Here is a 26,086-nt window from a genome sequence, read left to right as displayed (position 1 = left end):
TGTTAGAAGGAGACATGTTGATTTCTGTTGACAGCAATATCTCCAGCTGCTCTGACCACAGACTGTACAGACGGGGTGCGTGTGGTCTCTGAGGACTTCCTCACAGACATCAAGTCATCGGGTACTAGAACTGGTCTCCCTGCACGCACTCTTACCCTGGGGGTGCAGAGGTCAAAGTCTGTGGCCTCCAAATCTGTGCTGGCTACCAAGAGCACAGGCAGGGTGAAGGAGGAGGAAAGTGGAAGCAAATCCAAGAAATCCAAGACTGTACAGACTAAGCCTCCATGACATCACCCATTGGTTTGTGGACTCTCAGTTAGAAGCCCCAGGTCTCCATAGATTTTTTGGAGCCAGAAGTGACCATATTGGATGAGAGGGTAGAAGTGTGGAGGAGTGAAGGTTGGATCTACATCACAGACTGTAGCAACGCCTGGCAGACAGCCTGTGCTTCAAATGAGTAAGCCCTTATAGATGCATAACTTTGGGTCTATGTGAAATGTAAACCAGTGAGTTATGAAAAAAATTACCCTCCACCCTTACACTTATAATGGATGGTGAAATTAGCTATAGAGACCAAAATGGTTTTTGTACCAAGCTGTAACTATGTTTATTTCTGCTGTAAAGTTAGGCATTTTAACGTTGAGGTCCATGGGGAGTTACTCTGCTTTGGTGCCAGCCTCAAGTGGCCTTTAGAGGAACAGCAGTTTTTGGCACTTCTGCATTGGTTTCATTTTTCAGCCTCAGAGGTTGCTTCTTGATATTGATACAACCGGTTATGTATCTAGAGAGTATGCTTGCAAGTATGCTAGCGAGTATGGACATTATAACAATACACAACGCCCTTTGTAGCACAAGTGATGCAGGCAGTATCAAAATCTGCAAACAAGTGTTGAGCTTGGGACGCATGATAAACACAGGTGTAAATGCTATGTCTGGGCTGTCAACATGTTAATACCACGTATAAACAGGGTCTTAGTTTCGTCTTTATTTTCTATCTAATGTGATGTGATTGGTACAAATCACGAAAGCAGAGCAGAGTTTCAATTAAAATTTAGACCACACTAACGTGCTATAAAACTACACCTATACTAAACTTTTACTTGACAACCAGGGATTACATTGGCCAGCAAATGTCAGCTTTTTGACAGTTATCACCTGCAGTTGTCCGGCAGAAGAAAGCATCAATGGCCAAATTGTCCTGTGGAAATTTGCTCTAATAAATGAATCCATTAGCAGCAAATGGCCTGATATTTTGTGACCTATAAGATGTATCAAACAGCTTAAATATGACTTATATTATGCAGAGCAGACGAGATTTTAATTACAGATGGATCTATTTACCCAGATGAACACAGGCTATATTGGCTGTCAAAAACAAAACAAAACAACTTTGGTGTAAACCCTGTTGCCTACATACAGTTACTGGGTTTTATGTATGTTACAAGGTTACAAGGTAAAGTTATTCTAATTTGAAGGAGAGCACTAACTTTTAGTACAAAATAATGAAGCAGCAGAAACCAAAGGTATGTAGAAATTAATTAGTTTCAACATATGCATAACTGAGGTGTTAAAAAAAGGCAGAAAAATCAGAGACAACAAGTGCTAAATGCAGCAAGCAGACCACAGGGGATTCATTATGGTTATATTTGTAAAACTGGTTTGTTTTTGCTTAATTATGATTGTCATGCACATGTCGCAGTGTTCTGCTGTGTTCTGGAATGTTTCACCTGGGGTATTAATGATTTATGTATTTCTCCTGAATTGTATATTTTGTTGAAATATTAATGAGAATTTCATTTAATTTTTAATTGTTTAGCAATGGGTTTTTTAATGAAGACTGGTCAATGCAGAGAATGGCCGTCTTTACATGGTATACACAGCATGCCAGAGCAGAAGCGGAAACTCATCATTTCCAATCTACCCAAGTTAGTATCATCCTCTCAGTGAGACCCCTGATCAGAACTATTTGTGAATGCAACCTTTTAGACTCTGCAAATATCCTACTGACCTTCTGAGCAAATGATATATTCTTGTAGTAGTAAGAACATCCCCTGTGAATCACTCTCCAATCTGCTCGTTAATTCCCACTGACAGACAATAGTGCAAAATAAACACAAACTCAAACATCATTTTTATTCTCCAAATATACAGAGCAAAAGCATCATAGATTCACAGACCAGTACAGTTAAAATACAACCATTTTTCTTTTTTTTTTCTTAGATACAGAGGGCCACTGCTTGAAAATAGTGGTTTACCCAGTAGAATTTACATGTTGTCTTTTCATTACAATTATGCTTATGGTTCACTATTTATACAAACTCTTTGAAATGACCATCTAAGTTAAGTACTTTTTTCAGACCTGGGTCATGTAGTATTTGCAAAAGTAGTTTGCGTTATTTGGAATACAGAGCAATTCAACCAATCACGGAGAAGCGCACTCATTTGACTTTCAAATGCTTGTCTGTGATTCTTTCAATTTTCTGTGACTTAGAGCTCACTGTATGCCGCAAACCAGACCACACTGATTCCTGGTGTGTCCTGCAGGCAAAAGCAAACTTTGAGGATTATTTGCAAATTCTATTTAGTCCAGGCCCTTTTCCTTACAGTCGCATGTTATTAAAGTACTAACAAGGTATTGATTGGTAGAAAAGAAAAGTGAGAGAGATAGAGTGAAACAGAGTGGTAGAAAGCATTTACACAGTAAAGAATGATGATCACTGTAATGTTTCAAATGGCATCTTCCCTAATGTGTTCCATCACAGACTGCAACACTTATCATACAATGAGGGAGACTTTAAATAGCCTCATGTAAACTGCCCTTTGCAAGCATAAGCGAGATACTGGCAGTACTAATGTTCAACATTTCTTTATCCAGTTTTTCCCCAGTTTATTTTGGCCAAGCCAAAAGTTTTATGCAGTAAACAAATATAATGCAGCCAGTGGGCACAGAATCCATCACAAACACTGACCACCGAGTGTCCACTCCATACTGATCATAACCTCTGACTCTCACCCTTTGAAATGTCTGTATCCTATGTACTACAGGCTAGTCTTTAGCATCTCTGAATAATAGACTCCCCTACATCCTCCACTCTAAAAGAGTTGCTTTGTTTTATCAGGAAAGGGCAGCAACCCCTTGTAATTGTTCCGGGTCTTTGTGTTTATTCATCTGTTATGCCCTGGCATCTGTGCGGTGCTTGTAGCCAGGCAAACAGGCGCCGCCAGCACCAGCCGGAGAGGCGTCCACAGGTGAGCAGGGCAGACTTTGTCCCACATGGGCTTTGATTCCCAAAGACTGACATGGCACTTGCATCCTGTGGTACTCATATGCCCACTGTAGCTGCTGCCATGGGAGGGATGGGACAGAAGGCTGGCCTATCAAATATTTATTTGTTTGCTGTGCAGTGTGCAGACTCTCTGGACTGGTAAAATGCATTATGTTTGGATCAGTGCGGGAGCTGCATCAGATAAGTAAAACTGGACCCTTTGGAGAGGGAAATTTGTTTTGTTTTTTTAAAGAGACATGCTGAATGTCTGCATCCTAATAGGTTTTGAATGATGTTTGAATCCTGGACCTGTGGATGTAAAATGATGCATAACATATGCAAATAATATTAATGAAAACTGTATCCTGTCCCATGCAAACTACATCACACTGTAATTGACTTTTGCTGATATCAAGGAAGGAATTTGATCCTGCACTCAAATGCTGAGAGAAATATGTAAAAAAAATGACACTGGCATACTTGACAGTCATCATGGTGCCAAATGCAATATATTGCTGGGCATCTGGGCATCTCTCAGAAGGGCTGAAGGTATAATAACCTCTTACTGCATCTCACTTCAAAGCTGTCCCAGCTAAGCTCAGCTTCTCATCCTATAGCCTCCCATGTGCTCCGTGTACAGAGTGTAAGTTTTCCCCTCGTGAGATCTGGGGGAAGAGAAACCGCTCGCATAAGGCTTTCATGTAATTTGTGAGAAACAAGTAAGGTTGATGAAATTTTTGGATGGGAAACAAAGTGAAAATGATTGTCTATCATACAATTTTGATGCCATGTGGATTTGTGGAGCTCTAATATAGTGGAATATGACTGAGAAAAGAAAGAAAAGCCAAGGAGAAAAATTGTATACAGAGAAAGACAGCATTAGAGATTTATATACAGTCTGCTAAGTGCCAAGCTGGATTATCAGCGTTGAAACAGAGCTTTTTGTCTTAAGCTGTACAATGGGCACCAATCCATTTGTAAAATTAGAGTCCAAACCGCTGCCACTCAAGTGGAAAACCCCATTCAAATGCCCTGAATATAATCAAATGTAAAGTGCTTACAACAACTTGCTTTTGTTTGAAATGCTGTGCATGGTTTTTCATGGGTTGTTTCAGGCTCAATTCATCCCAATTGACTGCTCCACTACAGAGGATACTAAAGAAAGCTACCTAGTTAGATAACATATATTGTAACCTAGTATACTTTCTGTTCCGATTTGACAGAACTAAAGTGACACTGACATTGTGAGCCACTGTTTTCACTCCTTCTACAGCAATCTACTGTTATTTTCCAGGAACTTCTCTTTACCCTTCAAACAACTGATCAAATAATGCACAAGCTGATTCTATAAAGGTATGTCTGGAACAGAACCTTGAAAGACAAATGAAGCTTTGATGGCTAAAATCAAATGTGATGTAATGTATGATGTAACTGCGGCTGTTACAAAAATGATCTATGTTTACTGTAAATTCTTGCCCTCGTCAAAGGGCCTGCTTTGACAGCTTAAAGGCTCATTCATGCTCCCTTTACATACGCAAATAGATCAGTTCATTTCAAACTGTCTCTGTCTGCATACATCCGTGCGTCCTTTATGTTGGCAAAAATGAATCCACTGGATGGCACTCGAGGGCAGAGAGGGGAGGGTCGTAATGTGGTACCTTTTTACAGAGGTAGTGTTATAGACTGCGATAGTCTTTGAGGTCATTAAATATATCATAACGCGGATAGAGTTTTTGTTTCACTATATTAGTTCTTTTACGATTTTTCAAAATGTCTTTGTATGCAGTGCGTGTCTGGCTTGACTAGGCTACACTGCCGCCACAATTTCCGCTGGTACTCATCTGTTTTTATCCGCATCCATAAGCTTTCAGAAAACAATACTGGCGACATTAACGAGTACGGACAGAGGGCTCCTTCTGTGTTAGTATGCGTATCTCAAGTCGAGAATAAATGAGCCTTAAGGAGACGACAATAAGCTCTGATAACGACCCTTGTTTGATTATGATTTGGTTAACCTCCTAACCCTAACATCTTATTACGAGGTCCAAATTTTACTTGACACACTGAAGTGTGGTGTGTGGTTGCATCCAGTTTATAATAAAAGATAAAGGATTTTTGCCCATTTGCTTGACAGTATCTGCCCTACGCACAAATCTGCATTAGCATTCCCAGTGTTTAGTACTGCAAAAAAAGCAACACCCTCCCAGTCATTACTTTGCACACTTTGACAACGATACTCTTGACAGCAGGCTCACTCTGAACTTTTCAGGAGCTTTTGGGTAGCTGCAAGTTAAATCACTACTGTCTCCCAACTAAAACAATACAGTGTCATTGATTAAACAATAAATCCAATTTCATATATGTCACATACAGTACAGAACAAAAAAAAAACAAAGAAAAAAAAGGATGCACTTTAAAAGAGTCAGTGTGACACCATCAGCTCCACAGCAGCCAAAAAAAAAAACTAACAGCAGAGAGCAAAATAAAACACGTTTTCTAAATTTGCTCTTCATGTCCCTTCATGACCGGCACGATCACAGGTAGGTATACAGTCAGGGTGCACTAAGCTCCACTGTCAACAATGATATTGACAATAGCAATGGGATAACCACACAATAAGAAGCTCAGCTAAAATATAATGTTTACATTTCATTCAACAGGTACCCTCAAGTATATGGCTGATGATCTGCGGCGTTCACAGGAGAAACTCACAAATACAACACAAGTTGCAGTTTGTGGGCTTTCCTCCCGCGTGCCTTGGAGCTGGATTTGGTGCGGTAACACCGTGGAGGATGCAGCTCCCCATCAACAGAAGAACTGATAGTGTATGTCTATCTCTCTTAGTCAAAGTTTGTATTGACACAGATCAAACAGACCCTCAAGGCAAAATAGATATGGACAAGAAGAGGCGCTCATGTCTCATTTAGAGTCCTCCGTGAGGGAAATTAGATCTAGAGAAAGAAATTACAGTCACGTATGTACACTGATATTCTTTTTGTGTCACAGTAAAATAATGACTCAGGGATTTAAAATGAGATCTCAGCCCCTCTTTATCTGCCCAGCTCTGTGGCCCAGATACTGCTGCGGAGAGAAAAACAGTCGCTCTTTTAAACGTTCGAGACGTCTGTGGGCACACGGAGAAAGTTTTCTTCCGCCCACGCAGGGGACGAGTTTCATCAAGCCCAGCTTAACATACAGTGTTTGAAACGGAAAGGTGGGGAAAGGACAGTTATTGCTTTAACAACTGAAAACCACATGCACATTCATTTTTGTGCTTCGAACTACAAGGAAGCAGCAGGACATGGGCTTGCACTCATTATCGCGATGTTCGTGCTGAGTGTTTCAACACTCCAAACAACAGTCTCAGTTTTTCTGAATGACAATCTTCAGAAGGCAAAAAATGGTCTTTGCCAGGGTAGCTGATTGTCACACAAAGCCTTTGTAGTATTCCTGCCCAATTTCACTGCGGAAACCAAGTGTTGAATATTCAAATTCCAAACTTGTGTTGTCTCTGTGTTGGCAAATAACCTCTCTGTGGCACAGTTCTGATTATGGGTTAAAAAAGGAGGTGGTTGATGAGTTAAGCTTGAGGGAAATATAAGGCTTCTTGATCCACTTTTTGGGACATTGAGAAGTCTAAACAAGTCACACTGTGTATTAAAGCCAACCAGCCCCTGCTTTCCAGGCGTCCAAAGGAAACTGTAACCTTGTTACTTTAGGGGCTTCTGGGAGCTGATTCTATCACAGTTTTACAATCCTGGCTGCTCGTTAAACCCTGTCCAAATGCTCTCCATCCCCTTGTGGTCAGACGTGGGTCTGCATGCGCTTCTGGAGCGGCCGGGTGAGGTCTGAGTTCTGTGAGGAGGACTGGGAATAGTGGGAGGAGGAGGAGGCTGATGCCTTGCTGTCTTTGTCGAACTGCACGTAGCCGTCCGGCTTACTGTAGCTGCTGACGCTGCTGTCACACTGTGTGTCGATAAAAGAGCTTGAGTCGCTAAGCGAGCCGCGCTGGAACTCCCGCTCGCACAGCTCAATGGAGCTGCTGCCCATACCAAGCACGAAGCGCTGGCTGTAGTCATACAGCCGGTTTGGACCTGCTCCCAGAGTGGAGTAGATGTTGGTGAAGGACATGCCTGTTGGTACCCGCTGCTTACCCAATGTACCAGTGTTGGTGGGGTTCCTCACTTCTGTGGATTGATTCCCAGCCATGGTAGGTGTGTGGTGCTCTTTAAAGGTATTGACACTGTAGTAGCCATTAGTAGGGTCCTAAAACACAAGAAAGAAAGAAAGATCATTATTATCATCAGTGGCATAAGGACAACATCAACGTTGCTTATTACCCAGCAATCATCAGTGCATATCTGTATGACAAAAATACCATAGAAAATAAGACATTATTACTTCATTGTTTGTTTTTATTGTGAGTGTACAGTAAGCATCATATTTTATTATAGATGATAGATTTCTGACTATTTTACAAAAAACAAAAAAACAAACAAAAAACAAACCATGACAGAGATGTGTCTGCTTTTTTGAGGGAATATATATAGTAAGTGGCTTCTTTCAAGAAAATAATAGTTTTTAGAACACAGGTGTATATAGAAAGTGGTTTTCTTTCATATAGGTCTAATTTTCTGTATTGTTGGATGGGCCCTCCTACCTCATGGGCCCTCCTACCTTATGGGCCCCAGTGCAATCGCACTGCCTACATTGTCTACATTTACACCCCTGATTATTATTATTGTTATATATTTTCTCTTTTTCCCTCAGCATTACGTAATAGAAAATTAATACAGGAAAAAGAGGGGAAAAACAAAACCAAACCCTTTTATATGCATTTACGAGTCATTTTCTCAAAGCTCAACAGGAGCCAAGGTCAAACTGGCAGTAATTACCTTTCAAATTTCTGAATAAATAGGAAAACAGGCTGCCGTGTATATCATAAGAAAGAAACGCAAAACAGTAGCGAAGCTTAATTCTAGGATTTAGTCAGCCCCTACGCTAACCTTAAAATCGTGTTTCTTGCTAATTAAGTGGGCCTTGATGATTCATAGCTTGGCATCCAACGTGTCACTGCAAAGTTCACTCACATACCAGCTTTAATTGGACCTAAATGGATTGTAGTGTCTGCAATTTCATGTTCGCACTGAAATAACTCCGTGCTGTTGCTAAGGGTCCAATAAGGGCATGATTGTGTGTGTGTATGTGTGTTTTTCATGTCCTCTTGTGAATGTATGTGAATGTCAAGCAGAGTGAGCATGGTGGCAAATCCCAAAGGAAGAATGCTTATAATGGGGAAATGAGAGAGACAACCTGAGAGGATTCTCGTTATGCTAGTCATTATCAGACAGCAGACAGGAAGACTGTTTGCACCTGGCCTTCATCCCTTGTTCAGTCCCCCCCTGTGCTCTCGCCTTGTGCATGCTGTCATTAACTGGGATCAAAAAAATCCGGCCCCAGTGGGAGCAGGTAAGCAGGCAGACACAACAGAAGCACACTCCAGAGAGCCAACGCCAACGTCCGTTTGGACTGAAGGACTAATGAACGGGTCAGAATTTGTGGCAGCTCCAGTATGCTGCAGAGTCTGAACAAACATCACCTGTATCACTCATACAGAGTCAGAATGGTGATATCATGTTTGTTAAATATAAACTGCAGTGTGAGAATTCATCCACATTCCATCTACAGTCAACCACCAACAAGAATACGGGTCATAGGTGGAAGAAACACCTGCTGAGATAATCCGCTGTGCTTGATTTACCGATGCATTTACATGAAAAGCAACAAGGGAGTTTGTCTCAAGGTATAGTAAACACTTTCCCCACACGTTTGAATATATTTTACAGAAACTTGTACATAAATATTGAGAATCTCTCTTGCACAAGGACAGGATGTAGAAACAAATTGCTGCTTCTGTGTATTTTGATAAGATTTAAAGATTGTGTGTAGTATTTAGGGAGAAATAATAGGCAGAAATAAAATATGATAAAATAACTAGAAAAGGCAATTTCTGAAGAAATTGCAAGCGTGAATGCTCAGCTTACGCAATGCTGCAGTGCTCATACTAAATAGCTTACGCTACGCTGAAATGCCTGCTTGAATGACTTGAACGTGAAGTAGTATAAACACCTAAAAAAGTTTGAACACGTTAAATTTGGTTGAATGTCTTTAAAATTTTGAGTGATACTAATCATGTAGAATATGTTTAAGCTTGCTGAAAAGCTGACGCTACACTGCAATGCTTGCTTGAATTTTTTAGCAGACGGTGAAGTAATAGGAATATCTGAAAAAGTTGGAATGAGTTTAATTAGTATGAATGTCATTAAAATTAAGCAATATCACACGAGAGGGAGTGATGTTGTGCTGGTATATCATCACGGCTGTGATTTGGTTGTAGCCACGATAATTGCCAAAGATAATTATAGCTGTGATGATATACAGCACAACAGACGTGATATTGCTTTTATACAACAGTTCTTGAAGCGTCTTTTATTTGTTAATAGTAACAAGTGACAACAGATTATGATTTGTTTGTTTTTTTAATGATTTTTTTGGCTCCGCCGACACAAATAGTTCCGCAACCGCTGGACGTGCTAGCCGTTGCCTTGCAACACATAAATGTTTTCCTGCACGCTGCTTGCTAATCTGTGTTAGCTCTGTCTTCATGTATTGTACAGAGCAGATGCTTAGTATCATGAATAGTTATCTCTGTAATTTCAGTGAAATCAGAGTCTGTTAACAGACAATTTGTGTGATTCAGATGAGTTAGTCTGATAAGACAGTTCGTCGCTCCAGTGTGTGTCCGCTCACTGCCGTGATCTCCGTCACCTCAAGTTCTGTATTAGACAGGGTGTGTGTTTGTCGGTGTGTCGCTCAGGCTGTGGATAGTGTAAGATGTAAGTGTGTCCCTGTCTCACTGCACATCTGTGTAACATCTATAACAGCTGGTTTACTCCCACTGAACGGCGGTTCACCAAAACCCGTCCGTCACAGCTGCTCCCTCCTGGGCTTCCTCATAACTTTTAGTAACTCCAGCGTAGATACAGTCAGCTTAAGTCATACTTTAAAATTCCCGACCTTTCTTGCTCGCCCCCCACTCCTCTCTCTCCTCTCTCCTCCCTCAACCTGACCAACTGACAGCTACTTGAACAGCGCCAACTAGCTGCTTGAACCTGTGCTTTCACCGTACTAACGTCCGTGAAGCGGAGTGATACATGCAGAGTTAAAAGTTAACAGTCCCAATGATATTGTACTCCAATATCAGCACTCATGAAATGCCTCTCGACCAATCAAATTGCTTGGTTGGAACTAACGGTTGTATAATGTTAAATAATACTCATCATGTAGAATATCTGAAATCCTGCTGAAAGCTGATGCAACACTGAAAAGCTGGCTTGTACTTGTTAGAAGATGGTGAAGTAATAAGAGTTGTTGAAGTGTGTAAAGAGGTCTAATTAGTTTGAATATGGTTGAAATATTTAATAATATCCAGAAAATACACAGAACGGTGTCTTACATGTGTTGGTTTATTTTCAAAACTGCTGATTTTTGCTGTAGAATACGCCAAATCCTGTGTGTGCGTGTCTGTTTGTGTGTCAGAATGTTGGTGTGTCCAGCAGTCCTGACAAGTTGCTGTGGTAACAGTCACTGCTGGGTGAGGTGCTGGGTCTGCCTGTTAATGTCAGAAATTTGAGGTGAACATCCACTCAAACAAATGGCCCTCAGTCAATGACAATACTTCCAGGACACTTCAGACATATACTGTTAGAGAGACGGCAGCCAGAGGAACATTTCTGTGTAAATTCTGTGTCTGAAAAGTTTAACGTGAGATTTAGCACAGGCTAAAGTGATGCATGAACTGCTGCTCTGCAGAGATTTCTGGAATCATCTTTCATTGAGTTATATGCGACAGTTGGTGGATTTTTCCCCTTTCAGGCTCACAGTAGGAGCTGTGTAAATCTGATTGATTCCGAAGTCACATCAGAGGAAGTCACGTTAGAAAGAGCACATGTTTTACTATATTCTCACCAAAGACGGTGTGTGGCTAGCAACAGCTGTAGATGCCCTGGCAAGAGAGAGAGAAATGTTTGGGAGGCTGTCTGCACTGTCACAGTTTGTGTCCCTTACTCTAGGTGCGAGCATTCTCTGCCATAGGGACCAATGTTAAATCTTGATTTTGGCATTTTGACAAAGTTTCAAACAAGTCTGAATATTTCAAAAACTATAAGCGATATTGAAAAGTTGTATGCAATCTCTAATAAAGACATGATGTGGAATATTTTATAAGTGGAATGGAATTTTAACATGAAAGTATGAGGAAGGAGAAGTGTTTTGAATATGCTTGAAAAAAGGTGATGTGTTTCAAGATTGAACATTCCATCCCATAGACACATATGTTAAATCATGAAATTGGCATTTTGAGAAAGTTTCAAACAAGTTTGAATATTTAAAAAAAGTATGAATGATATTTGAAAGTATGAATAAAGACAAGATGCGGAATATTACAAAGGAGGAATGACGTTTGTGGGTGAATGTATGAAGGAGGTGTTAGGTTTTGAAATTGCTTGAAGAAAGTTGAACCTTTGGCATGTTTGAACATTCCATCCATTTAAATAAATGTGGAAAAATGCCCGAAAATGTTGAATATTTTGGAAAGTATGAATGAAATGAAGAAGTTGAATGGTTGAATGGTGAAGTTGAATTGAGCTGAATAATTTGAAGTTTGAATGGAATGCTTTGCATTTACACTCAATTATGTTTTCTTGTATTATCAGCTAAAAATAAGAACTATCGTGTTTTTGTTACCTCACAATTAGCAGTTTAAGTCTACATGGGGAGTGGGTCCACTGCGTCAATATAGGGCCATTTGCATTTTTTGCATTGGCCACCACAGCTTGTTGTTTTTAATGTGAAACTGCTTTATTCATCTAAAATCTTACACACTGGACCTTCAAAGAGGTACCACAATGGATTTCTGATTGAATGTTATTTAACTTTTGGTTAATGCAAATATGCAGCTTTGACTCTTTACTACTGTGGTGTCCAACCTTTTTGAATGGAGTCCAGACTAGATCATGTGAAAATACCTGGGGGCTAGCTGCTTCTTGCACCAAAGGGATTATTAAAGAAACACTATCACAAACAAATGGGATAAGCACGACTGCTTCGTCTTTCAGCGAAAAATGTATTTAACTCTCCATATAGTAGTGTAACAGCTGTTAGCAGCGAATATTTAATTAATTTGAAATCTTGCAGTAATTGCAGTTTTACAGGTGACTTTACAACAGCAGAATAATGCACACATAGAAGAGAAGAGAAGGTGTCCTTTCATTGAAGTTAGCCTCTCAGGAAGTGAAAGGAGGCTTTAAAACATGAATCTGTAACAATCTGCCAAACCGTATGCGGATCATTTATTGCAAGAGTTACAAGTGGTAAAGTACTTTCATGTGCAATGGGAGAACTGAAAGCAAAGCGCCTTGTCGTCTGCACAGTCTGATCCATTCATTGCCATGTAAATGGGCGGATGGCTATAAATAGCACTAAAGTCAGTTTTTATTACATTCATTGAATCCTCCACTGAATAAGGCACATTTGGCTGGATCTGACCACAGTGACATTTTAGTATTTTTTTTTCCATATGTACAGAAACTGCCTGCATATCGGCTCCAAGAGGTTTATGCTGCAGCACTTTTGATATCAAGGGATTTACATATAGAGTTGATATCATTGATCAAACAGTGAATTGAGTGCATGGGGTCAGACTCATATTGAGTTTCTAAAAATAGCATTATTGTTTTTTGTTACCTGCCACCAGAGGGGTCGAAACTGGGCTGTAACTCATACCGTGTTTACTTCTTTCTCACATACTGATGGTGACAGTGGCTACTTAGCAGTGATGTGATCATAATGAGTACTGGTTGTAAAGATGAGATCATTGGGTGTAACACAGTGGGTCAATATTCTATATAGTGTGATTTAAATAACAGGATGAGCCTCTAATTGTATTTTCTCAGGATAGTATGCAACATGTTGCCAGTCAGAGAGTTTACCCACTTTTGGCTTAACTTTCACAATCAGACAAACTACAATGCTGTAAAAAGGTGAATTTTTGTTTTAAATTGTTTTGTGACTTGTTTTAAGAGAGTAGATTGCTTCTTGCTGAAATTAAAAAGTTTCCAGAGAAAATAAAAAAGAAAAGAGACTGAAAAGGCAAAAACCATCTGGGCCACAGTACAAAAAAAGAAATGTTTGTATTGATTTCTTACTGGATGATTAAAAATTATATTAATAATAATAAATAATCTTTTTTCTATTCTCATTATTTGGGAGGGGGGTGGAGGTACCAGGGGAAGTTTGCGTGGGCACCGAATGTGCTAGGTCTGGCACTGACTGTGCGCACTATTATATTAATATATTTAGGAAGCAATAGGGAATATTTGAATACATATGACGATGAATGAATGAATAATGAATGACATAATGGTGTAAGACCTCACAAACATACTCATCATAAACAGTAGTTCTGCTCTGAAATTACAACACTGGGACCAAAATAGTCACATGCATTATTATTAAAGGTGAAACAAACTTAATATTCCTGGCTGAGATACCAAACTGCTTAATAGAGTGGAGAGGTTCAGAAGTTTATCTGCAGGTCCCAGTGGTTTTGATTTGACAGACACATTAATGGGAACAGAATGTTGCTTTAAAGTCCGAGTTGAAAAAGATTTTTTAAAAAAGGAAAGTACATTCCAAATTCAGTATTGAATAACCACATCACTTAAAAGGGCTAGAAAATGCTGCTGAGAGCAAAATCGGTGCACCTTATAAATAGCCAACACTTCTTCCAGTCCTGTATATCTGTAAAAACATTCCAATCCCATCTATCCGGTATAAATAACACTTTAAGTAACTTAAAAAACAGCTTCAGGGCCAACCAGTTTCTGATTATCTGAACCACCTTTGATGAGAGACTAATTAATAAAAATCAGACCACTAACAGGAGTAATTTTGCCTCTGGATTTATCCTTGGAATATCATGCGTAGTGAGAGAGGGATTAATGCTTTTCTGCTATTTTGGTCCCAGAGTTAAAGACCACCCACTACCCCAAAGGCGCTCTCTCACCACCTTTTACCCTCCACCATGCGGTCGTTGTACATGAGTCGTACCTTAATGTGCTGATACTCCTTCTCTTCCTCTTGTAATACCTCCAGCTGCTTCAGAACAGACTCCTGCTGGAACTCTCCTCGCTCAACCTGCATGGAAATGAAGAATATACAAAAGCGTCTGTGTAGTTTCCGAAACTCTTCCACTCAGAGTAAAAAGACATTTTGAGACGGAAAGATTTCACTTTCATCACTTGTTCTTTTTTTTAAAAAAATATCAGTCAGACATGTTTCACCTTCACTCACGGGCTGGCAGGGACCATTAATAATGTATACGTGAATCTTTTATTTATCTCAACAGAATGCAGATTTGTAAGGTAGCTAAGCTCATTTCCGTGCACTAACATCAAGTACCAACTATATTAAGGATTTTTTTAAAAAAGAAAATGTAAAACCTCACACTGCAAATAGCCCAGCCCTGGAGCAAGCTGCATGATAACCAAAACACTGGTACAGCTCCAAAGAGGAAACAGTTCTTTGTGTGTCTAGAAGGCATGTATATACAGAAGTACACCCACTGTAGGATTATCCAGTATGCATCAGCATCTGCATAGTTACAATGTATTGGAGTCTGTTCTGCTCATACGACTTGTGGCATCAGAGATAAATATAGACCTGATGCCTTACATACAGCACATACACAATCTAAATGCCTCTTGTTGCATGCATTATGTTAAAAAGGACAAACACATAAACATAAAAAAACCCAAACATTTTTTAATTTCATTTCTGAAAACAGGAACAATAAGTTGAAAGTAGTATGTAGAGACACTCACACTCACCATCAGTTGTTTCATGGAGGTGTGCTCTTCGTTTTCTCGTGCTGCATTGTGGTCTTTGTGCACAATCTCCACCCGGATGTCGTTTTTCGCCGACACAACTCCTTTCAGATCTGGCAGAAACAGACGACACATATATCTCAATAAGCTGAATAAACACCATCCTGTATGTGTTGACATTATAATTTCCCCATAGTGCAGTTTGCAGCATTACAGAATTTAGCAAAGATCCCTGGGTTTGGTTTGTGAGAGCTCCCCCAATTTCCCAAAAAAACAATACAAATCATTATTAATCATTTGTTTCCTGCCAACAAAAGATTATCTTTTTTTCTGCATACATATGCAATCTCACACAGCCTTTCCACGGTGGCTCATTCTGTTTCGGGACAATGCTGATGATACTGTCATATAACAAGGTCTTACTTTCTGTCTTAATTTTGCTTGCAAGTTCTCTCTGGTGAGCACAGATGGAGACGGGCAGTGAGGGCATAACCAGGTGCGCTTCCTCTGTAGTATACAGACAATAGACATGCTGAAGGGACCAGTAGCACAAATTGGTTCTTGGATAGAGACAGTGGCTGACTGTCTCTAACCTGAGTCACTTGGTACATGGGTGGGTGGCAGTGAACATAGCGCAGGATGTAAATAGCCTCAAAAGCGAATGCAGCCAGACTGAGATTGCATGAAATGAGCCCTTATTACAATCTGGCTATCTCTGCACCACAAAAAGATGTCCATCTCGACAAGTGATTTAATCTTGTATTCAGTGTGACTCTATGTTTCGGCAATTTATCTTGTGTCAGAAAATTTCTTCCAGCAGCTTGCGATATAATCTTTTTTTTTTTTTAATAGATGTCCCATATTTAAGAAACCTCAAGACAAAATTTGCAGAAATCCTGCAAGCTGATGAATGAAAACAATATCTGTGTTTAAATGGATGGACATTTTTTTTCTGGGGTGCTTAGGGGCGATGCAGTACTTTGGCATGCATGCTTCAGTGAATGTAACAGGGGGAAGAGGAGTCGTACTTCTCTGGGAGCGGGTGCAACAGAATGCTCCGATGGTGCCCATGAGGACAATGAGGGCCACAAAAGCTCCCACAGCAATGCCGATGATCACCGCCACTGGGAGAGATTCTGCAGAGAGCAACAAAGAGAAATGTCCTTCTACAATAACACACAACAAACATCTCAAATGTACATTAAATTCAATATTGGGTGCATGACAGAGAGTACAGAACAGCAAGCAGATATAATGTGGAGGCCATTTCTCTCTGTCGGGCACACACATGCAGTTCTCCTAGTCTCTGCTTCTTTTCTGTGTCTGCAGCAAACAGGAACTAAAAGATATGCTATATTTCATCCCTCTAAGTGACTTTGACATTATCCCTGAGGCACAAGGCTGGGAAATAAAAATACACAGGCACAGTGCCACAGCAAAAAAATAAGTTCAGCAATGAGATCCAAACAAAAACTTATTACCAAACCTTTTGTTACCAGGGTGGGTAAAGATTTTCCCTACTAATATTGTCTCATTATCCTTCTGTCTAATAACTTTTAATTTACACTCATTGAGCCTAATAGAAGCCTTTCACCGAGGGCTTTCATTTTCACTGTGTAGAGTGCAAGGCTGTGTGCATTAGTTTAAGCATAATCATGCTTGTGTGTTTTTGTGAGGATGTTACAGTACATTTGCAACTGGGAAAAGATTAAACCTGCATCTATATGCTGTTCCACCATTAAAGGTTCTCATTAAAACACACTTTAATGACCTGAGTTACCATCCCACGTTTATGACCTTCTCGCATTTTAAACAAATGCAAAACAACCAAGTGCTCTTCCTACACCATTAAAGCCTATTTAATGTCTTCATTGATCAATGTCACTTTCACATAAGCGGCTTATAATTTATCATTTGCGATAAATGGGTAGAAAACACAGCTTCCCTTACCATAGAGGGGAAAAGGTCAACAGATAGAAAGCATTTATTTTTTTAAGCAGCAGATACAGAGAATGTATTAAGTCTCTTTTACATTAAGAAATCTAGAAGCACTAGTTTATATTCAGCATGCAATATATGCTTAAGGTCACTAGTTCATCTACAAGGGAGTGGACTTTATGTTAACCCAGAAGACTAATTTGTTAGGAATTCATTGGTGTCATCATCACATTTACTGTACATCAAACGCTTCAGAATTTAGGCCATGCAGTGTAACTTTGTATTACCATCTTGCAGTTCCAAGTTGGTGAAATGGTCATTTTGGATAACATTATTCTGATAGTAGTCTATGGGCACCCATAGAACCCAAATTAATTCCAACAGGTTCTCATCCCTAGTCATCACATATGGTCGCTTTGCAGTGAACTTTGGCGTCTACATATTATGCTCTAGGTATCCTTCCACATCTGCTACTGATGTTCCGGGATGCTGCTACCATGATGTCAACACAAGCAGATGGTGGGATTATGCTGGACGTGTTTATGTTTAGGTAACAAAAGCACATGGTAACCAATGCCGGGACATTAACTAATGCACATGCTGGCACAGATGGTTAGGATTAGGCAAAAGAGGTACGTGGAAAGGTGTAGAAAAACCACTCCACATTTAGATGGGAAGCGAACACCAGACTCCCGCATGAAAGTCTGGGGTTTGCTGTATCCATTCACTGTCCATCCTGCCTGCCCTATAGAGACCTTTTTGCTAATTATATTATGCTGTGACTGGCAGCGTATCTTGCAGATGTGAAAGGTTCTGTCTGTCCGGGTTCGCAAGTGACACCAACCTTCCATGTCTCATAGTGCTGGGGCAAGTGCTGCCTGGCCGTCTAGTGGCATTAATGGAACCGCAAACAGTTCTTTCAGGCCACGTTCTCAGCTGATGACATCCTGCGGTGTGTCATGTGGACGCAAAATGTGGCTTTTGGTGTCACAATCACTGCAAAAGTGATGGTTTATAATGACTTTGGAATGAGAATGGGCTGTTCATTCAGATATCTTAAAGTGAGCAGGGAGCCATTTAAAAGTGGTCATATCAGTCGTTCCCTTGCAAAAATTTAACCTAACTTTCGAGCATTATTTAACCTTTTTACTGACTAAGCTATGCTGACATGGTTGGTACCAATGGATGCCTATTGGACCTCCCCCCCTTTAGGGATGCAACTGCATTTAGCTGGTGTATCAAAGGAAAACTGACCAAAAAATACACAAGAATATACAGGAGGTTACTATAAAATCCCGCTTCATACTTACTACCAACGTAAAAAAAAAAGCATATGCACATGTACTTACCCGATCACAGATGCTAAAATGCATTCTCAAGCAAACAGACATAGGGCAGGCACAACCACAGTGATGCACACAAAACACCACAGTTTTGTCACCATCTGCCATCTACCACTATATAGAAAACCACAGTCAAGTGATTTGAATAAGAGGAAGGTGGAACCTGTCGAACCTTGGCTCCCACCTTGTTCCTTAAGGCGAATTATCTCGGTGTCCGAGCCAAAGCTGTTCCACGCTGTGCAGTTGTAGATGGTCTGGAAGTCGGCCGGGACAATGTTACTCATGGTCAGTGTGGAGATTACGCCCTCTTCTGTGGTGACAGTCTCCACGGTGTAACGGCCGGATGTTCCAGACTCCAACACGGTTTCCTTCCACGACCAGGCCTGAGAAAAGACAGAGGGTAAACAGGTGACACGTATTCTTAGTTATTGAGCATCAACGGCGACGTGGAGTGATGTTTTAATACATGTGTCCCTGTATTTTTTTAGTGTCTTGTGTTTTACAAGTAAACAAACAACGAAACACACGCAAATGCATAGGCCTTCTAATTGGTGATCCCCCTGACCTTTCCTTTAGCGCCAACATAAGGTTGATATTTCTGGTACAAAGTGCCCCAGGAACAAGTCCTAAAACCATGAAATGAGTTAGCATTTCCGCAATCCCGGTTACCTCATCTTGAAGTTAATTGGTTTTCCGAGTAGTATTTTGTGTAGATAAGGTCTGTGGTTAACACAAGCTTAAGAGACTTTCATGTTTTGTTCTATAACATGAAATACTCCAGTAAACCTGTATCGACATCACTTTTCTTTGCTTGTGCTGCTTTCAAACGTCTTTCACAAGTACTTAAACCTCTGAACTCTGAGCAAATTGATTTGATTTGTGGATTCTGAAGCTTTAATGTGTCTCAAAAAAGTGGTTACTAACAGGTGGCTAAATGAGACTACAGAACATCATCAGACCGAACACTGCTTTACAGCCTTGTTCTGGTGGCGTGTAAAGCGACCATAGAGTAGTTATTTTATAGCATATATATAGCACATTGCATTAAGGCTTTAAAACTAATTGAAGTGGTGTTCATTTGTGTAGATTATCTTGCTGAACAAAATGTGTAAGTACCCACAGAAGAAAGTCAGCCCTGGGGCACTCTATTGAGGAAAATATATTAACAACTACACGACAGAATGCATGAGATTTGGTACAGATATTCATTCTCCCCTTAAAAAGAGTTTGCCAATTCCTCAACTTGTCATGTTGCCCTTCCAGCTGGTGGAATTTTTAATGTGTCCAATTTTGTTTCTGACCAAAACAAATGATTTGCTAATAAATTAATGTGCTGACATGTTAAACTAAGATGGCAAACATGGTAACTTTTTCTAAATAAAATGATGTTAGCATTTTTATTGTAAACATGTTGGCATGATGGCATTAGCTTTCAGCTTAAAGCATTGCTCTTCCCACAGACAGCCTCACAGAGCTGATAGCACAACTGTAGACCCTTGAAGACATGAAGTATGAAATATTGGATGTAGCCTTCAAAGTCATGAAGGAAACACACAACAACTTTAGGTGAGTTTTATTGATTGTAAATACAACCTTGCATGTTTACATTAAAACCTCCTTTTGTGCAGGTGAAAAGCCACAGCCAGCAAGCTTGTTCATATGCTAACGACCAACAAGCTATCTAGTAAGGTCGGTGACCAAAAGAATAGCAACCTGTTCATCCTTGACCCTGGTAACAACAACCATATGTTAAAGCAGGGATGGAACAAGAGACCTGTTGTCGCATTCAAGCTTACAAAGTCAACACACAACAACCCAGTGTTTATAAATGGATCCTCCTTTCAGTCGGGGCTTGAGTTCATTGGAAGGTGTTTAATGGGACGGTGCTAACTTGTTATCATTCAGTCTTTTACCTATATGTTCTTGGATGATTTTTTCACTTTGTCAGGCAGCTTTATGTTGCTAATAGTAGCCCACACATCTCCATGGATACACACTATGACCATGAATAGATAAACTTCAAACTCAACAATAATAAAGGAATAGGTATAAGGGGAGATCAAGATACTGGTCAATGGGGACATAAGGTAATTTTATCTGGTGAATAGTTTAACGATTTAGAGAGGTATCAGAGTGATATGAACTGAATGCTATATTGTACTCTAAATGGTAAAAACAGTGTTATGGTTAAAAATGTTGTAAATAAAATGTTTTCTGTTAACAGGTCTTTTGCTCCTTCATCTTCGTTTGACAAGCTGCCACCCCATTGATATCTGTGGCATCTTCAGCATCCTTTGAGGTAAAGTCTAAAGGACAATTGCAAATCATTTGTACTGAAGGCAGATGTCTTCTCAATGCAGTGTTGGAATTATGGTGCTTTTTGTATTGGGCTGTTTGAAAACTGCAAGCAACCATTTGTAGAGTAGCGACTGCTTTGAATTAGAGAAATAGAAGAAGGTAGGGCATAAGATACTGTGCATTATTTTGAATATGGTAACTATGATAAGACTAAAATAACTACACCTTAATAACAATAACAAACCCCTTTCATTTATTTTAATCAATTCAGTATCCTTTATGAAGCAGAATTATTGAAGAACATTTCTCGTAAACTGTGATGGCAAATTGGCACATGCATTGAACTGGACGTGCATTGAGATTTGTCTGGTTTTTTTTCTTAATTTATTCTATCACATAACCTTGTCTTATTCATTATAGAAACACAAGGTCAAACAAAGTCTAACTGTGAGTAATTGTGAGCATGTTTTGAGATTTCAAACTCATGCGTTCACATTTATTTCAAATCAATTAAATTTGGTGTCCCTGTGATAGAGAGCAACTCAAACAGAGTATTTTGAAATTAATGTTTTTTGAAATTATGGCAAAACAAAATGTCAGAAAACTGAGGGGGCTTGAAATTTTTGCAGGGCATAATAGGTATAAGGAAGTGACAGGTCTGACACATGATGGACTAATGTGAAGTGGTGCTGACACTTGGAGTGATGTGGATGAGGGGGAATGCAGAAAAATAATAGCTATTTGCATATACTGGATTTATTTATGCAGTGCTATGATCATTTAACACGTGTCATTTAGTGGATCCTTTTGTTCAAGGCGTCTTAGTGCACGGGTGACTGGTGAGAATTACATGATTAGTTTTTGCTGATTTTTAACTAACAAACAAGGAAATGTATTTTCTCGGCTAAAGAGTGAGAAAGACAAATTAGTACTCAGAAGATAAACAACACATTCAACTTCAGGCTGGCAATAATGGACAGGTGGCTAAATAGAGTTGTGAAATGCAGCGTTAAAGTGTTACAAATTTTGGCTGGTTTCAAGATTGCTGTTAATTGACTTATCAGATAAAAAATTATGAACATGAGGAGCTTTCCTTGTCCTAATTCTTTTATTTACTTATGGAGTTCTTATTTATCAAGGTCTAAGAAAAAGTGATGTTGTATGCTAAAAAGATTGTTGGCCCTCTGTGACAAATGTGATTTTTAGCCATATAAATTAAGTTTATTTGACTTAAAGGAGGAGTGTGTAGGATTTAGTGGCATCTAGCTGTGAGGATTACAGACTGCAACCAGCTGGAACTTTTCCCATTTTTGAAGTGTGAACTGCCAATTAGGTTTCCTACAGTGTTCATTGTTCTGGAGGTTTCTACTGGGAGCTTAATTACCAGTGGAAGTATTTTCCTCTCCAAAACAAACAATCAGGTGATCAAAACCAGTAAAAACACAGAATAAGGCAGTTTCATGTTACTAATCAATATTTCTTCGGCTTGTTGTAGACAGTCCACTAGCTCAGCACCCAATGTGCACTTACTTTTTCTCTCTGATAACTTAAGATCAAAGTGTTTTGGAGGTTTTTACGGGGGCTGAAGTTATCCGCAGAGATCGCCTCCTCTCCAAAACAAATGGATCAGGTTATTGATATTTGTAAAAACCCTACATTAAGCACTTTCACAACAGAAGTCATGTTTTTTCCAATGTTGTTTGGCTTATTCACAGACGGGCTGCTACACTAACACTTGCAAATGTCCACTCACCTTTTTCTCTGATAACATAAGGTCCGGATATTCAGGAGGTTTTTACGGGAAGCTGAATTATCCACAGAGGTCTGCTCCTCCCAACAATAAACTGACCCAGTGATTTAAACAGGTTAAAACACTGAAAAAGTGCTTTCATGTTAAAAATCTGTATTTTTCCAGCACTGTTTGGCTTGTCACAAAGGGGCTGCTAACTCGGCCGTCCAACACAAATATCCCTATCTAGACCTAGTGTTTGGGCTGTGTCTTCTGAGCAACAGCTGAAACATGATGGTACAACTGACACTGTGGATGAGGACCAGCTCCCTATGTAGATACATACGGTTTGTTGTAAGGTAGCAAAAACATGACAACTCTTATTTTTGGATGATTATGCACTAGGGAAAACATAGTAATTACATTTGATTACCATTCTACCAACATATCCCCCTAAATCCTACCTACCAGACTTTTAATTTGCCATAACCACAAGGCAGGTTTCACATTTATAATTTCTACTGAAATAAAGCAAAAGAAAGCTGAACTATTATGTAAATAAATAGTTTGGAATCCAGGATAAGCATTCAGACCCTGCAGCCTGACCTCAGGCACCCCTCTCAGATAAACCTGATATTAATTATGTTGCTAGTTACTGCTGGACACCAACATAATAAAAACACACATTAGATGACAAAGTATGGCAATTAACCACATAAATATGAAAACACACACACACACACACACACACACACACACACACACACACACACACACACACGCGCGCGCGCGCACACAAAAATTAATAATAAGCACAACATTACCTCAAACAGTAGGCTGTTTATATAAGGTCCATAAATCTTAACGGGATCAGTGCTAACAGAGCACATGTAGGCATCAAATGAGAAATAGGGGGTTCAAACTGTGTGTTCATGTCCACCTTTTCATATGAACACAAATGATGCAATGATGTCATTGCAATGAAATTCTTATCTTCACTAATGTGTGTTGCCTATGTGTAGTTCACTGATCAATAGTGCAGCTGGGCATTATATCATTAGTTCAGTCAAGAATTATAGTATTTCAGACACAGATATGAAAGCAAAGTCATTATTCAGTCTAATCTGCCTTGTTCAGGTACCACAGATCCATAAAATATCTATTCATGTTTATAGTTGTACGAGAAAAAAGAAATCTGCCAATGTACTTACAATGCGGTCTGGAGGAGGTGTACTTCGAATAAAACATTTTATTTGTCCTTTTTCTCCATGTAAAGCTTGCTGAGTCTGTGTACTGGAGATAGTAGGTGGCCCTGAAAAAAAAAAGATAAAATACGTTTTAAGATGAGTTGTATCAATTGAAAAATGAGTAATTATATTCATTTTCAGTCTCAGGTCATATGACAAGTATGCTCAATGGAGTTTTTGTGGTACATCATGTCCTAATTGCTCTCCTGTTCCTTGTGGTAACACCTGAAGTGTTCAGTAATTTGGGACTCATGGGGAAGATTGTGTTGCAGCGTGATATGAACATGCCTCATCCCTCGGTGCAATCTACCCAAGGACGCGGCAGGACTGTACGAAGGGCATGAGTGGGGGCCCACACCTCATTCTGAATCGAGGAAATTGTTGATTTATGGCTGGCTTGATTTCTCCCATGGAGATAAACGTCAGTGGAGAGTGCTACAGCGGTTCTTTGGAGCGTAATCAGCACAACACAGATGTAAAGAGAAAAAAAAAACTGTTGTGGTGAGATAACACACTTGTCGCAGTGTATGACCTCAATCAATTTGCTTGCAGCAGATTTGACCTCCGAACCAAAAGATTGGCGAACAAAATGTAAACACCGAACCCCAGCTCTCTACAATTACATAATCCAAAAAAATTAAAAGAGAACATCCATTAAGACACTGCTTGACACTGTATGTTTTATTTCTTATTGTATTTTTACGTAGTTTTGCTTTAGTTATTGTTCATATTAAAGGTGCAAATACAGCCTCTAACAATGTTCTGTAAAATTCATGTTTCTCCGACATAAAGATTTCTGAAATGGCATGGCTTGATTGGAATTAGTTCAATCAACATGAGTTACAGGTATAGGACTCCGAGCCAGCATGTGTTAAACCTTGGTCAGGCTACAAGATCTTGCCTGACAAGGTCAGCTCGGCCTAAACGACTGGCCTGCTTGCCATCTGGTCTGGAGGCTGTTCACACCAGGTGACAGCACTAATATGAAGACAAGATGTCACACATGACCCAATTCTGTCTTTCAAGTGTATTTTCCCTTTGGTTCCAAAGAGCTCACTGTAAGTGAAATATCAGGGAAAGGAAATCACAGAGGCAACACTTTACATTATGTTAGTTTTACATTTAAATAGATGCATCTACATTACAAGACACACACTACAAAACACACAGTGGAGAAGTTGTGTATGTGATCCAAGCATGTTTTTATTTCATACATAGTAATTCTAAGAAAGACTGTATAATGTTTTGCCAAGAGTGAAGACAGCTGGTAATCTTGATGATTTAAATACATGAGAATAAGTAGTATTTTTGTAAAGCTTATTTTCTCTTCAATGTATTTTTCAGATCTTGTTATTTTGTGTTTAACAGCCTTTTGCTGTTTGTATGTAACTGCACATATTTAATGTACATTATCAGTGTTTTTAATTTTTCTCTGCTCCTGATTGGCCAACAGGTTCTTACTCTAAGTTGTTACATATCGCTGCTTTGTTAGTGGACTTGAACCTCTTCACACATCCTGCTCTCTCTCTCTAAAAAAAAAAAAAACAAAACAACAACACAGGAGCAGAGAAGAAAGTGACGTAGCATTACAACGCGCCAAAGTCCTCATAATGTACAAATGCCGAAAAAATTCCCCACACGTACACTTTGGTCAAAGAAGCATAGGACTTTTACCCGGGAGACCAATGTTTATGTCAAGAAGTCAACACTGACTTATTTTTATTACAATGTAGCCTAGTATGCCAGTATGTGTAGCATGCTATGCCAATGACCTATGTGACATGCTGTATGTTATTTGACGTTAGAGGGAAAATTATTTATTTAATGCCAAATAATGATTTATTTCCTTAACCTAATCGCATAGTTTTGGAGTGGAACTTAAACCATTTTATGATGTTTAGGACTTGTTTAAAACTGGGATCGTTTTAAAGTTAATAAATGTAGTTTTGGGGGCCGCTCATATTATTCATTTTGGAAGTCATTGAACAGTTAACTATTCTGGGCTTTGATCAGTAGCCTTGAGATTCATTACAAGATCACTACATTTCAGATAATTTAGGTTTTCTTTTTGTGACATTTCTCCAAGACCTTCAGACTTACTGTGAAAATTATTCAACTAAAAAAGAATACACGAACAAAATGACATTATCACTCTCATCCACCATTATTTCTTTAGATTTAAAAGCTGGACTTCTAAAGTTTTCACACAAAAATAAAAATGTAAAAATGTTTTCTTTTTTTTTTAACAAAGCTGTTCAAATCAAACATTAAACATGTCTCTTGTAATGGTTAAGGCTAAGAATGTGGGTTTGAGGGGGTG

At 39.4% G+C, this 26,086-nt stretch overlaps 1 protein-coding gene across 13 annotated transcripts in view; it reads right to left on the bottom strand.

The window, feature by feature from the left end:
* Window positions 1–2,119: 2,119 nt before the first annotated feature.
* kirrel3b (kirre like nephrin family adhesion molecule 3b) overlaps window positions 2,120–26,086 on the bottom strand; it is a 210,245-nt gene continuing 186,278 nt past the window's right edge. For 4 of the 13 annotated variants that reach the window (XM_088078676.1, XM_088078679.1, XM_088078677.1 and 1 more), the window contains 7 exons: window positions 23,731–23,831; window positions 18,665–18,875; window positions 16,240–16,347; window positions 15,635–15,718; window positions 15,209–15,324; window positions 14,436–14,522; window positions 2,120–7,532 (listed from right to left, as the gene is read on the bottom strand). In XM_088078676.1, coding sequence (XP_087934802.1) covers window positions 7,071–7,532; window positions 14,436–14,522; window positions 15,209–15,324; window positions 15,635–15,718; window positions 16,240–16,347; window positions 18,665–18,875; window positions 23,731–23,831 — 1,169 coding nt within the window. In that variant the 3' untranslated portion in view covers window positions 2,120–7,070. The remainder of the gene's footprint in view (window positions 7,533–14,435; window positions 14,523–15,208; window positions 15,325–15,634; window positions 15,719–16,239; window positions 16,348–18,664; window positions 18,876–23,730; window positions 23,832–26,086) is intronic. The other 9 variants (XM_088078678.1, XM_088078687.1, XM_088078680.1 and 6 more) reach the window with 7 other exon arrangements.

This window comes from Plectropomus leopardus, chromosome 6 (assembly GCF_026936395.1).
Source record: "Plectropomus leopardus strain MGB_pleo_1.0 chromosome 6, ASM2693639v1, whole genome shotgun sequence".
Classification (NCBI taxonomy): Eukaryota; Metazoa; Chordata; class Actinopteri; order Perciformes; family Serranidae; genus Plectropomus; species Plectropomus leopardus.
The sequence above is the reverse complement of the archived record's forward strand: the minus strand, read 5'-3'. Positions and strand labels throughout refer to the sequence as shown.